The sequence below is a fragment of the Myotis davidii genome, unplaced genomic scaffold (assembly GCF_000327345.1).
Source record: "Myotis davidii unplaced genomic scaffold, ASM32734v1 scaffold233, whole genome shotgun sequence".
NCBI classification, from domain to species: domain Eukaryota; kingdom Metazoa; phylum Chordata; class Mammalia; order Chiroptera; family Vespertilionidae; genus Myotis; species Myotis davidii.
The window spans coordinates 2,724,115-2,736,449 of record NW_006285917.1 but is presented as its reverse complement, the minus strand read 5'-3'; the positions used below and the strand labels follow the sequence as shown (position 1 = coordinate 2,736,449).

The 12,335-nt window shown below is 39.5% G+C and overlaps 1 protein-coding gene across 1 annotated transcript in view; it reads left to right on the top strand.

Annotated features, from left to right (window-relative positions):
* The window catches only part of LOC102757875 (sodium channel protein type 8 subunit alpha-like), a 99,887-nt gene that overhangs the window by 29,578 nt on the left and 57,974 nt on the right, over positions 1 to 12,335 (top strand). Inside the window, exons 3-6 of the mRNA XM_015559559.1 lie at positions 5,870 to 5,988; positions 8,977 to 9,066; positions 9,705 to 9,833; positions 11,634 to 11,725. Of these exons, the coding sequence (XP_015415045.1) occupies positions 5,870 to 5,988; positions 8,977 to 9,066; positions 9,705 to 9,833; positions 11,634 to 11,725 (430 nt within the window). The remainder of the gene's footprint in view (positions 1 to 5,869; positions 5,989 to 8,976; positions 9,067 to 9,704; positions 9,834 to 11,633; positions 11,726 to 12,335) is intronic.

Below are 12,335 nucleotides of genomic sequence, written 5' to 3'. Positions count from 1 at the left end.
GCCAGAGTGACTCAATTGTTGGGCTTTGTCCTGTGCACCAAAAGGTTGCAGGTTCGATTCCCTGGCAGGGCACATCCCTGGGTTGCAAGTTTGATTCCCAGCCAGGAAGCATGCGGAAGGCAACCGATCAACATTTCTCTCTCGCATTGATACATCTCCCGCTACCTCCCTCTCTCTAAGCATGTCCTCAGGTGATGATTTAAACAGAAAAAGTAGGACCTGAGTCTACCTTGCCGGGTAGAAATTGAGCCTGCAGCCCTTCGTTGCATGAGAGGATGCTCGACCAACTGAGCCACATTGGCTGGGAAAAATTTACCATTTTTAAGTGCACAATTCACTGGTATCAAATATATCACCATGTGGTACAACTGTCACCACTGTTCATTTCCAGAACTTTTTCGTTATCCCAAACAGAAACTCTGTACCCATTTAACAGAAATTCTCTATTTCCCCTGCCCTCTAGCCCTTGGCAAACTCTCTTCTACTTTCTGTCTCTATGAATTTGCCAATTCTACCTACCTCGTATCAATGGAATCACATAGTATTTGTCCTTTTGTGTCTGGTTTATTTTACTTAGCATATGTTATAACATATATCAGAATTTCATTCCTTTTAAAGACTGAATCATATTCCATTATATATATACTAGTGCCCCAGTGCACGGATTAGTGCACATTGGAAGGAAATTAATTAGAAGGTGGCCAGTGGGGTGGGGTGGGACTGGGCAAGACGGCAGTGTGACCTTATTATTCATTTTTCTTAATTCTAAAACTGAAGGATGCTAATACCCATGTAAATGACTAAAACAATATATATGCCCCACTGCATGGATTCGTTCATATTGAAAGGTAATTAATTAGAAGGTGGCCGGCAGGAAAGGACTGGGTGAGATGGGCCAGACACGCCCTGGAGCCAGAGCCAACCTCCCGCAGTTCCCTCCCCAGCCAGCCGCACCTGGGGTGGTGCAGTGGCTCGAAGGTCTTCCGTGGAGTGAGTGGGGTCCTTTCAGCAGGTGGGGTCTCTCGGCCTGGCCTGCAGGGATTGGGCCAAAACTGGCTCTTCAACATCCCCCTGGATTGCAAGAGGGTGGTTCTCAGTTGGGCTCCCTCCTCTCTGGTTCTGGGTGCATCACTGCAGAACTGCTGCTGCCAAGTCACTACAGCTCAGCAGCTCCTGGGTTGAGCATGTGCCCCCTGGTGGTCAGTGTGCATCATACCTACCAGCCGGTTGGACGGTCACTTAGCCTTTTATATATATAGATACTGCATTTGGTTTTTCCATTTGTCAGTTGACAGACATCTGGGCTATTTCCACTTTTGAAGTATTCTGAATAATGCTTTTATGAATATTTATGTATAAGTTTTAGCGTGAACACCTGCTTTCAGTTCTCCTGAGTATACACCTAGGAGTAGGATTGCTCAGTCATACATAGCTCTATGTTTAACTTTTGAGGAAGGAACTGCCAAACTGTTTTCCAAAGTGGCTGCACCAGCTTACATTCCTTTCAGTAGTGTATAAGGCAGTGGTTCTCAACCTGTGGGTCGCGACCCCTTTGGAGGTCTAACGATCCTTTCACAGGGATCACCCGAGACCATCCTGCATATCAGATATTTACATTACGATTCATAACAGTAGCAACGTTACAGTTATGAAGTAGCAACGAAAATAATTTTATGGTTGGGTCACAATGTGAGGAACTGTATTTAAGGGCCAGAAGGTTGAGAACCACTGGTAAGGGCTCTAAGTTCTTCACATCCCTGACAGTACTTGTTAATTTCCATTTTAAAAAGCAATTATAGCCATCCTAGTGGGTGTGAAATAGTATTTCATTGTCATTTTATTTGCATTTCCCTAATGACTAATTATATTGACCATTTTTTCATATGTTTATTTGCTGTGTATTAACTGATTTGTAGAAATGTCTGTTCAAATCCTTTGCCCCTTTTTAAATCAGATTATTTGTCTTTTTTTACTGTTGAGTTATAAGAGTTCTTTATTCTGGCTGCTAGACCATTATTAGATACATAATTTGCAAATATTTTCTCCCATTCTGTGGGGCATCTTTTCACTTTCTTGATTGTGTCATTTATTGCACAATAGTTTTGAAGTTTGACGAAGTGCAATTTATCTGTTTTTTTCCTTTGGTTGCTTGTGCTTTAGGTGTCACATCTCTGACACTTGTCTAATCACCTTCTGTTTTCTTCTAGTAGTTTTATAGTTTTAGCTCTTACATTTATTTAGGTCATTGATCCATTTTAGTTAATTTTTGTATAGGGTATATGAGGTCCAAATTCATTCTTTTGCATGTGGTTACCTAGTTGTCCATTTGTTGAAGAGACTATTCTTTCTCCTTTGAATTGTCTTGGCATTCTTGTCAAAAATTCAATTGACTGTAAATATAAGGGTTTATTTTTGGACTCTCAATTCTATTCTATTGATCTATATGGCTATCCTTATGTTCATACTAGTCTTCAATACTATAGCTTTGTAATAAGCTTTGAAATAGGGCAGTGTGAGTCCTCAACTTTGTTCATACTTTTTAAGACTATTTTGACTGTTCCGGTTCCCTTACATTTCTATATGAAATTTAATGATCAGCCTGTTAATTTCTGCCCAAAATGGCAGGTGAAATTTTGATAAAAAGTGCATGGAATTTGTAGATCATTTAGGGGAATATTGTCATCGTAATAATAAGTCTTCTAATCCATGAGAAAAAGATGTCTTTCTATTTACTTAGGTCTTAATTCCTTTTAATTATGTTTTATGTTTTTCTGTGTCAAATCATACTTCTTTTTGTTAAATTTATTCCTAGGTATTTTATTTATTTGGATGCTATTATAAATGGAGTTTTCTTAATTTGGGGGTTATTGCTGATATATAAAAATACAACTGATTTTGGCATATTGATCTGGTACCTTAAGACCTTGTTGAACTTGTTTATGAGCTCTAATAGTTTTGTGTGTACATATTCCTTAGGGTTTTTTGTATGCAAGATTGTTTCATCTGAACTAGAAATGGTTTTACTTGCTCAATTGCCTTCTCTAGAACATCCGTTTCATAATGTTGAATAGAAGTGGAGAAAGTGGACGTCCTTGTCTTATTCCTGATCTTAGGGAGAAAGCGTTCAGGTTTTTACTATTAAGTATGATGCTGGCTGTGGATTTTTTTATAGATGCCCTTTATTAAGTTAAGGAAATTCCCTTCTAGTTCTCTTTAGGTGAGTGTGTTTATTATGAAAGAGTTTAGTGTTGTATTTTGTCAAATGTTTTTTCTGCTTCTATTGAGACGATCGTGTGGTTATTGTCCTTTATTTCAGTAACATTATTACATTGATTGATTTTCATATGTTATAACATCTTTATATTTCTGAGGTAAATTCCACATGGTCATGGTATATAATCCTCATATATGTTGCTGGATTCAGTTTGCTGATATTCTGTTGAGGCTTTTAGCATCTATATTTATAAGGGATATTAGTCTATAGTTTTCATTTCTTGTCATTTCTGTCAGTTTTGTATCAAGGTAATACTCTCCTTATAGAATGAGTTGGGAAGGGTGCCCTTCTCTTCTACTTTCTGGAATAGTTTATGAAGGATTGGTATTACTTTTCTTCTTTAAACATTTGATAGAATTTATCAGTGAAGCCATCTGGTTGGTCCTGGACTTTCCTTTGTGGGAGTTTGTTTTTTAATGTAAGGTACAGAAGGGCATTTATAGTATAATCCTATTGGAAGGAGAGAGGGAAGTCTTTTTAAGGCTATATCTGGGTGCTTATATTTATAAAGAAAAGTTTTGAAAAGATATACAAGTAACAAAGGTTATCGTTGAGTAATGAGATGGGAACTTTTTTATTGATTAAGTTATTACATATGTGTCCTTATCCCCACGTTACCCTCCTTCACCCCCCTCATGCCCTCACCCCCCTGTTGTCTGTGTCCATTGGGTAGGCCTATATGCTTGCATATAAGTCCTTTGGTTGATCTCTCCCCTTTACCCCCACTCTCCCCTATCTTCCCTCTGAGGTTTGATGGTCTGATCGATGCTTCACTGTCTCTGGATCTACTTTTGTTCATCAGTTTATGTTGTTCATTATATTCCATAAATGAGTGAGATCATGTGATATTTATCTTTCTCTGACTGGCTTATTTCACTTAGAATAATGCTCTCCAGGTCTATCCATGCTGTTGCAAATGGTAAGAGTTCCTTCTTTTTTACCGCAGCATAGTATTCCATCATGTAGATGTACCACAGTTTTTTAATCCACTCATCTACTGATGGGCACTTAGGATGTTTGCAAATCTTAGCTATGGTGAATTGTGCTGCTATGAACATAGGGGTGCATATATCCTTTCTAATTGGTGTTTCTAGTTTCTAGGGGAGATGGGAACTTTTAGTCTTCTGTTCTTTTAAAAAAAATGTGTACATGTATTGCTTTACATAAAAAACACTATCTAAAATGTCTAGCATCTGACCATTTGCTCTTTCACTCACACAGTGAAATGCTAGGGGTGTGGATTGGCCTGTCTCCTTAGGTACTCATAGTCCAGTAGGTTCCTGCATCTCTCTCCAGCTTCACAGTCTGCTCTCCCCTTCTCTATTTTATCTTCCATCACACTGAATTACTTGTCAATTCCCTGAAAACAACCCACAGTTATATGCTAGGGTGCCTTTGTACATCCTATGCTATTCCTGTTCCTTGTCATTCCTTCCCCCTATATCTGACCAATTAATATCTCTTCATCTCTACTTATCCTTTTAAATATTATTTACCTTCCAAATGTTAGTTACCTTCCTTTGTGAACATGTCTCAGCTCACTCTTCTCCTTGTCTTTTCCCATCCAAGGGGTAAAATCTTTCTTCTGCTGCTTGTCATACATTAGTCATATTTTTGTTATTGAACTTTGTATTTACCCTGCATCATAATTACCAGTTCACACATATGTCTTTCCTAAAAGTACAATTTATTCAATTTTGTATCCCTGGATCCTAGCACAATGGTCGGCACAAAATAGATGCTCAAGAACATTTTAATTGAATTAGTGATATAAGAAAAGCCATTATGGGTACGATGAGCAATGTGAGCAAAGGCCAAAGTCATGAATTTATAACATGAACTAGTTTGGCAAGACAGGAAGATTCATACAAAGAAATATCGTTGAGTGGTTTTGGCAAGGCTGATCACAGAAGCTCTTAAAAGCCAGATAGAGCAGACTTGGTAGGTAAACGTTGGTCACTTCCTTCAAGTCTTTTCTCCAATCTCTCTTCTCAGTTGGCTTACCCTGACCACCTCCTTTAAAACCATCACCTCCACATTCACCCTTCTTATCCCAGCATTCTTGATCTCCCTTTCCCCAACCTTTCTCTTTTTTCCATTGCATATCACATTCAATATAATTTACTTTTTTGTTATGTTTTTTATTTATTGTTTGTCTTCCCCTTTGGAATATAAGCTTCCCAGCCAAGGTAGTCTTGTTCACTGGTATTTCCCAAGTACCTACGACATTGCCTGGCACATAGTAGGCACTCAGTGAATCCTAAATTAATGAACTTCAGTATCTTGTTCAGAGCTGGCATAGACAGCTTAGGTATATAGTTCAGATGTCTTGCTTCTGAGACATTTGTTCTGTAAAACTGCTAAAATAGTGCCATCTATTTGTAATATAATCTGAGGCAGAGCTTGGGGGGAGGGGGGGCAGGGGGATGGAGGTTAGCGAAAGAGAAGTATTGCCTTAAGGTTTCTTGCCTTAGAAACCAAATTAGGAAGTAAAAATTATAAGTACATTTGAATTACTTCTTGCTTTAAAAAATGTTGTTTTGTGTGGTGATTAATTCCAATGCTTTAATAATTTCTCTTTTTCTTTCTCCACAGACCTTTGTAGTATTAAACAGAGGGAAAACTCTCTTCAGATTTAGTGCCACGCCTGCCTTGTATATTTTAAGTCCTTTTAACCTGATAAGAAGAATAGCTATTAAAATTTTGATACATTCATATCCTTTTCTACAAATGTGGAATGAGGGTAGCAATTGCATGGTCTCTGGTACAAGTTTGTGAATTGTGACAACTGAGTTATATGTTAAGTATTTTATCAATAGTGCCATTGACTGTCCCACCAATCAGGGGTTTACAAGGGTACGTCTGCCAAATTCTGAACGGTGAGCTTCAGCAAATTCTTTTTTTCTTAGGATGACCCTGGAATGGTGTGGGTATCATTTAGAGCATGGGGTGGGGGACGTCTGGCCCGAGGGCTGTATAAGGCCCTCAAAATCATCTGGCCTGGCCCTGCCGAGGCATTAGGGGTGAGTTAATTAAATGTTTGACTTAAATATAGCAGGCTAATTTTTAAGCTGATAATTTCGTACAGCCTGTGAATGTGCTATAAATATCCAAATGACCCTTGGCAGAAGAAAGGTTCCCCACCCCTGATTTAGAAGGACAAATTAAATAGTAACCTTTTACTAAAATCTTACTTTTTAAAGTGCTCAGACTTTAGTACTTTCATCCTGAAGCAGATTATTCAGGTTTTTAATGTAATAAAGTCCAATATTAGGATATTTTAAAAGCTACTTCTTGAATTACAAATAGTTGAATGAATGCTTTAGAGGTCTGCCTTGACTATTTTTTAGTTTTTGAACAGTGAGCTTAGAAAGTATCTGAAGTAGTTTCTCAAGTTAAATGGCCCTGGTACAGAGGTTTAGATTTAGATGCAGGATTGATAGGAATCTTTTCTGGTTTTTTTACTCCCCTGAAACAGAAATTGCCAATTTATTCATGTGGCCTGACTTTTACATCTTATGAATATAGGAGCTCATACGACAAAAAAATTACGTGATGGGTGCAGCAACTTTGTATAGTGACTTGACACTCTCATGGTTGGTATTTAATATGACAGGATTTAGTCCCATGCTGCAAAGCGTATTGTATCCTCCAATTAGGATGAGGAAACGAGCAGTTGCAACTTGGTAAATTGGTTTGCCAAGCTTTCACCACATTTTATTAACTTGCAAGAATTTAGCAACCTGGTTCTAAAATATCCCCAGGAAACTGATTTTCAGTTTAAGATTTGCACCTATGAAATGTCAAATCCTCACCGAGGCACCCCAGTGATAAATGTGCAAACCTTGGTCAGTGCTATGAGGGGGAAGGAAACATGAGAGAGTGTCGATAGGAAATCACTTCCCACTTCTCTCCCAGCTGTCACGCCGCTGCTTACCTTTGCCCATATAAACCTGCTATCGTAGCCTGAACTAGAGGCCCTCACAGGCAGGAACACAGGCATATGAAGAACATGTGGCTTATAAGCAACATAGTTCTGAAATCTGAAGGCTTACAAATAAATAAATAAATCACAATACTAGTACATCTTCCCTTTTTATTATCAGGAGATGGGGAGTGTTTTTCCTCTCCTAACCAGAACATGTTATTATTCCCTGGGGGAAAATCCAGTTGTAGTGAAGAAAATCCAGCTATACAAAGTGTGTTTCCTTTTTAAAACCTCACTAATAAAGGATGTCCCAAACTTCACCCAAGATTTGAATTTAATGGTGCTCACTATCGTGACATGATAATCCAGTTTTTTGTGCCTAAATTGCAAGATATGGATGTGAACAACATGTGGTTTCAACAAGACGGTGCCACATGCCATACAGCCCGAGAAACAATTCAATTACTGCATGAGTCATTTCCTGGTCGTGTAATTTCCCATTTTGGTGATCAGAATTGGCCACCCAGATCATGCGATTTAATGCCGTTGGACTTTTTTCTTTGGGGTTTTTTGAAGTCTAAGGTTTATGCCAACAAGCCCACGACCACCCACGTCTTGAAGGAGGAAATTGAGCGCTTGTATCAATGAAATTCAGCCACATTTATGCAAAACAGTAATGGAAAATTTCAACAAAAGAGTGCGTATGTGCCAGCAAAGCCGTGGAGGCCATTTACCCGATATGCTGTTCCATACATAACCCTATACTGTATACTTTAGGAATCAATAAAAAATTTACAATTTTTAATTATAAACCTGTGTTTTCTATCAAAATTACTTCTTGCGTGAATTTTGGGACACCCTTTAGAATGAAGACTGTGAATGCCATTAGCAAGAAAGAGTGAATTAGCAACAAATGAGATGCAGCTTCTGTGCTTCTTTAAGTGACAGTTTGTGTTTGAGTAACTCCTGACCTAAAGCAGTTTGATTTTTCTCAGTAGACAAGAACAGAGAGGGCCAAGAAATGTTGTGAATGAAACTGAAATGGCAGCTAAGTACTTTGCTATCCATAAACATTCCTGAGCACTTCCAGAATGACCAGGTGAATTTGCCCCATTGCCTAGCCCTTAGACATGTGATGGTGTGGATGCCCTTGAAATCCTTACCCAACATGTCACAACAGGTTTCCCAAGTTAGACAGATTCAGCACACACTGGCTATTGCCTTGCCCCCCAAGAGTAGTTCAGCCCTTTGGAGGACTTGGGGGTAAGTGAACCCTTAACTACATGTAGATTTTCAAACAATGAGTTATGCAAGGTAACTAACAGTAAATGAGGACTGAGTAATATAGATTAAATTTAATTTATTTTCTCACCTGATGACCTTGAGTCTGGCAGACTGGTAGATTTTTGGTTACTGTGCACAAAGGTATTTAGGGGCTTATTCCATCCTTGAGGTGAAAGTGGTAAGAGAGGAAAATGTTTTATCCCAAAGGAGCGGTGTAAGGACGGCCTTTCTGAAAGCGCGTGGACATTCTGTTGTGTCCATTCATGATTCTCTGGCCAGCTGTTTATACACACCGTGGGATTCTGCGGTGGCCGCAGTTGTCATTATCACCTCACCTTTTCCTCCTCTCCTGTGCTTTGCCTTCTTTCAGTTACTGGTTTAGGTCTCATGATACCCCATGTGCAGCGTGTTTGTTTTCTGAGAAAAAAATAAAGTGGTCAGACTTTGTGTCTTCTCCCGTTTTGTGCATTCTCCCTTGACTCTTCTCTACAGTATTTAGCATGATCATTATGTGCACTATTTTGACCAACTGTGTATTCATGACTTTTAGTAACCCTCCCGACTGGTCGAAGAATGTGGAGTAAGTAGCTCGTTTATTTATTTGACCGCTTGTTTAGTTCATTTTTAGTCACTGAATCTTGCCTTGCCACAGTTTGTCCATCAGGAGGAAAAATATTTAATTGCCTATTTTTTATTTCACAGAGAGGGGTGGGATACATAAATGTAGGATTTAGGAACTATCAGTAGTCAACTCTAAAAAGAGAAAGGCTCTGGAAGTTCCTGCCCTTCAGCCCCATCTTTTCCTGTGCTGGCTGGTGCCTTTGCCTTGCTGCCACATCACCATCTTCTACCCTCAGTTCCTGACAATACTACCTCCTTCTCCAATATTACCTTTCCCTTCATTTTGACTTGTTTAAAGTTAAAAATAGCTCGGGGCTGCCTCCCCTGACTGGAAATGATCACATACAGATGGCAGTGCAGAGGTACATATGTGTGATACCTGTCAAGACCCAGCACAACATTCCAAAGTTCTTGATTTGTGTGTTCCAGTAAGCGTCCCTTTCTCTTCCTCGCTTCTATTTTGCTGCATTGGCTATGCCCTTTTTGTTTTGTCTCTGCTGGTTGAAGCCACACCGAGGCAAGTACATTATCTTAAAAGATTCGCGTATCGTTTCTGGCTGTTCAGAAATGACCTCACGCTATCCATTTCTTTGACAGGTACACATTCACAGGGATTTATACATTTGAATCACTAGTTAAAATCATTGCAAGAGGTTTCTGCATAGATGGCTTCACCTTTTTACGGGATCCATGGAACTGGTTAGATTTCAGTGTCATCATGATGGCGTAAGTTCTCTGCTTACTTTTTTGGTGTTCTGGGTGCAATTGTGGGTGGTTGTACTCCCGGGTGTTTGTATGGTAGTGTAAGTGTGCGTTTGTGGGCACAGTTGTATGAGGAATTAATGGACAACTCTGTAAGGCCGTATGGGTTTATGCTTATGATTCTTGCTTGTGAGGGCCTCTGCTCAGGCAGTGACGGCAGGTTTATATGGGAGAAGGTAAGCAGAGGCTTTACAGCTGGGAGAGAGAGCAGGAAGTGATTTCCTAATAATGCTCTCTCGTATTTTCTTCCCCCTCATAATATTGACCGCGGATTACACATTTATCACTAGAGTGCCTTGGTGAAGACTTGAAATTTTATAGGTGCAAATCTTAAATTGAAAATCAGTTTCCTGAGTATATTTCATTTCCTATAATTTCATGAGGCAAGCCAGATGTTACAGACTTGAGAGCACATTTTAGAATCAAAACATGAGCCAAGATATATCCAAACTGGTTGATTTCTAAAGAAATACTGACCAGAACTTCAAACTATTGCTAGAGAACAATGTAGCTCCACATCGGTATGCTAGTGCTCTTAGTGATTTCTGTTGTGACAATGAAAATGTATGTCTGGGGAACTTAGCTGATGATAGAAGAGTTATAGCAGACCTTATTGTTTTTATTTCCAGGTTGAGAAAGCACTTGATGGTTTGGTAGAGGGAATAAGGGTGTTGTATAGATTGTATGTGAGTTCTGGTGTGTGCATGCAGATGTGTAAGAGATTGAGTGTGTGTATGGGTCTGGGCAGCAGATAGAAGCATGTATTTCCACTGTAAAATGTAAGTGAATGATATGCATCGAATATTTGAAACTGGAACTTTGACTTTCTGTTATATTAAGGCAATTTCTAGCTTTCCAGCATTATGAAACTGAACACATTTGTGTTCATTTGAAATTTAAGTGTCCTCGCTTGGCACAGGACTGGTGATAAAACGGGCATTTAGTATAATATTTGCTCTGATCTCATGACCTGGATTTTCCTGAGCCCTGCTTTTGTATGTCATAGGCTGAAATTTCATCTTTAGGCATAACTGCAAAGACATGCAGACAACTTTTGGATAAGTCATATATACAGACATTTAGGTATTTTTGCCATTGTCAGCTAAGGAGTTATTTTAATGTATACTTGGTTTTATGGGGCTCCTGCTACAGAACTATGTGTCCTTTTCCTAAGAAATTGTGCACAAAACATGGGACATAAGCCTTTGTTACCTCCTGGCCTCAAGTGATTGGCCGAGAGTAACCCTTCTGAGTCAGACCCGCATATCACAATACTGATTAAGAGAGTAAAGCTCCAGGAATCTTCTGGCTGTATCAGTTCTTTCAAATATACTTTTAAATTCTCCTTGCTCAATTAAAAAAAAAACGTTCCTTAAATGTTTATATGTTGAAACTTTTCTTTTTCAAGGAAAAAAGAATGAAATCATAGCTTGTGTATAAGACCCTTTCTTCCCCCCCATTCTCAAACCCTCGCCCAGTGGTACCATTACAAGTTAACTTTGGTTTGATTCTGCAGGTATATAACAGAGTTTGTAAACCTAGGCAATGTTTCAGCTCTACGCACTTTCAGGGTACTGAGGGCTTTGAAAACTATTTCGGTAATCCCAGGTAAGATGGCCCGGGGTTGGTGTTAGGTGTTGGGTTAGGGCCCTGACGTGACGTATTGTACTTTTTGTTTTGTTGTGGTTTTGTTTTCTTCCTTTGGTGTTTGTGTTTGTGTCTGTGTTTGTCATTTGTGTCTGTGTGTGACCTCCCTTACTGCAGATATGTGACAGAGTTTGTGGACCTGGGCAATGTCTCAGCGCTGAGAACATTCAGGGTTCTCCGAGCTTTGAAAACTATCTCTGTAATTCCAGGTGAGAAAATCTAAACACAAGACTGACTTTGCCTCATCTTCTCTTCCCCGCCATTCATTTTGTCCACTACATTCTCAACCGGTGTCAGCACATTTGATATGGCCTTGCATTCCGCATGTGTTTACCTGGAGACATTCTCTGGAGTGGCCCTTTGGGCACTTTCTCCGACAGTGCTTGCCAGGCATGCAGCCCCCATTCCATCCATGCTTCTAAAAAAGCACGTGCTTAAGAATCACTTGGATTTCACAATATTGAGAAAATTGTCACAGAGCTGAGCTATCTCTTTGAATATAAATCATTTGCTTTCTGGCCTCATGGAATTACAGTAATTTTAACATTCACCATCATTCCATTGCTTATGATTTCTATGCTTCCTATCGCATGATTTGCTGATGGGATGTTACTCAAAGAATTGCACTTTTATTGTTACTGTGTTAATGGGATCATTTAATCACATAAGAGACCTACCCAGTTAACTAGTCCAGTATTATAGACAACCTAAAGGCCCTCGGCCTGGCCTGTGGGACCGGACCAAAACCGGCTCTCCGACATCCCCTGAGGGGTCCCGGATTGCGCGCGGGCACAGGCCTGGCCAAGGCACCCCACAGGT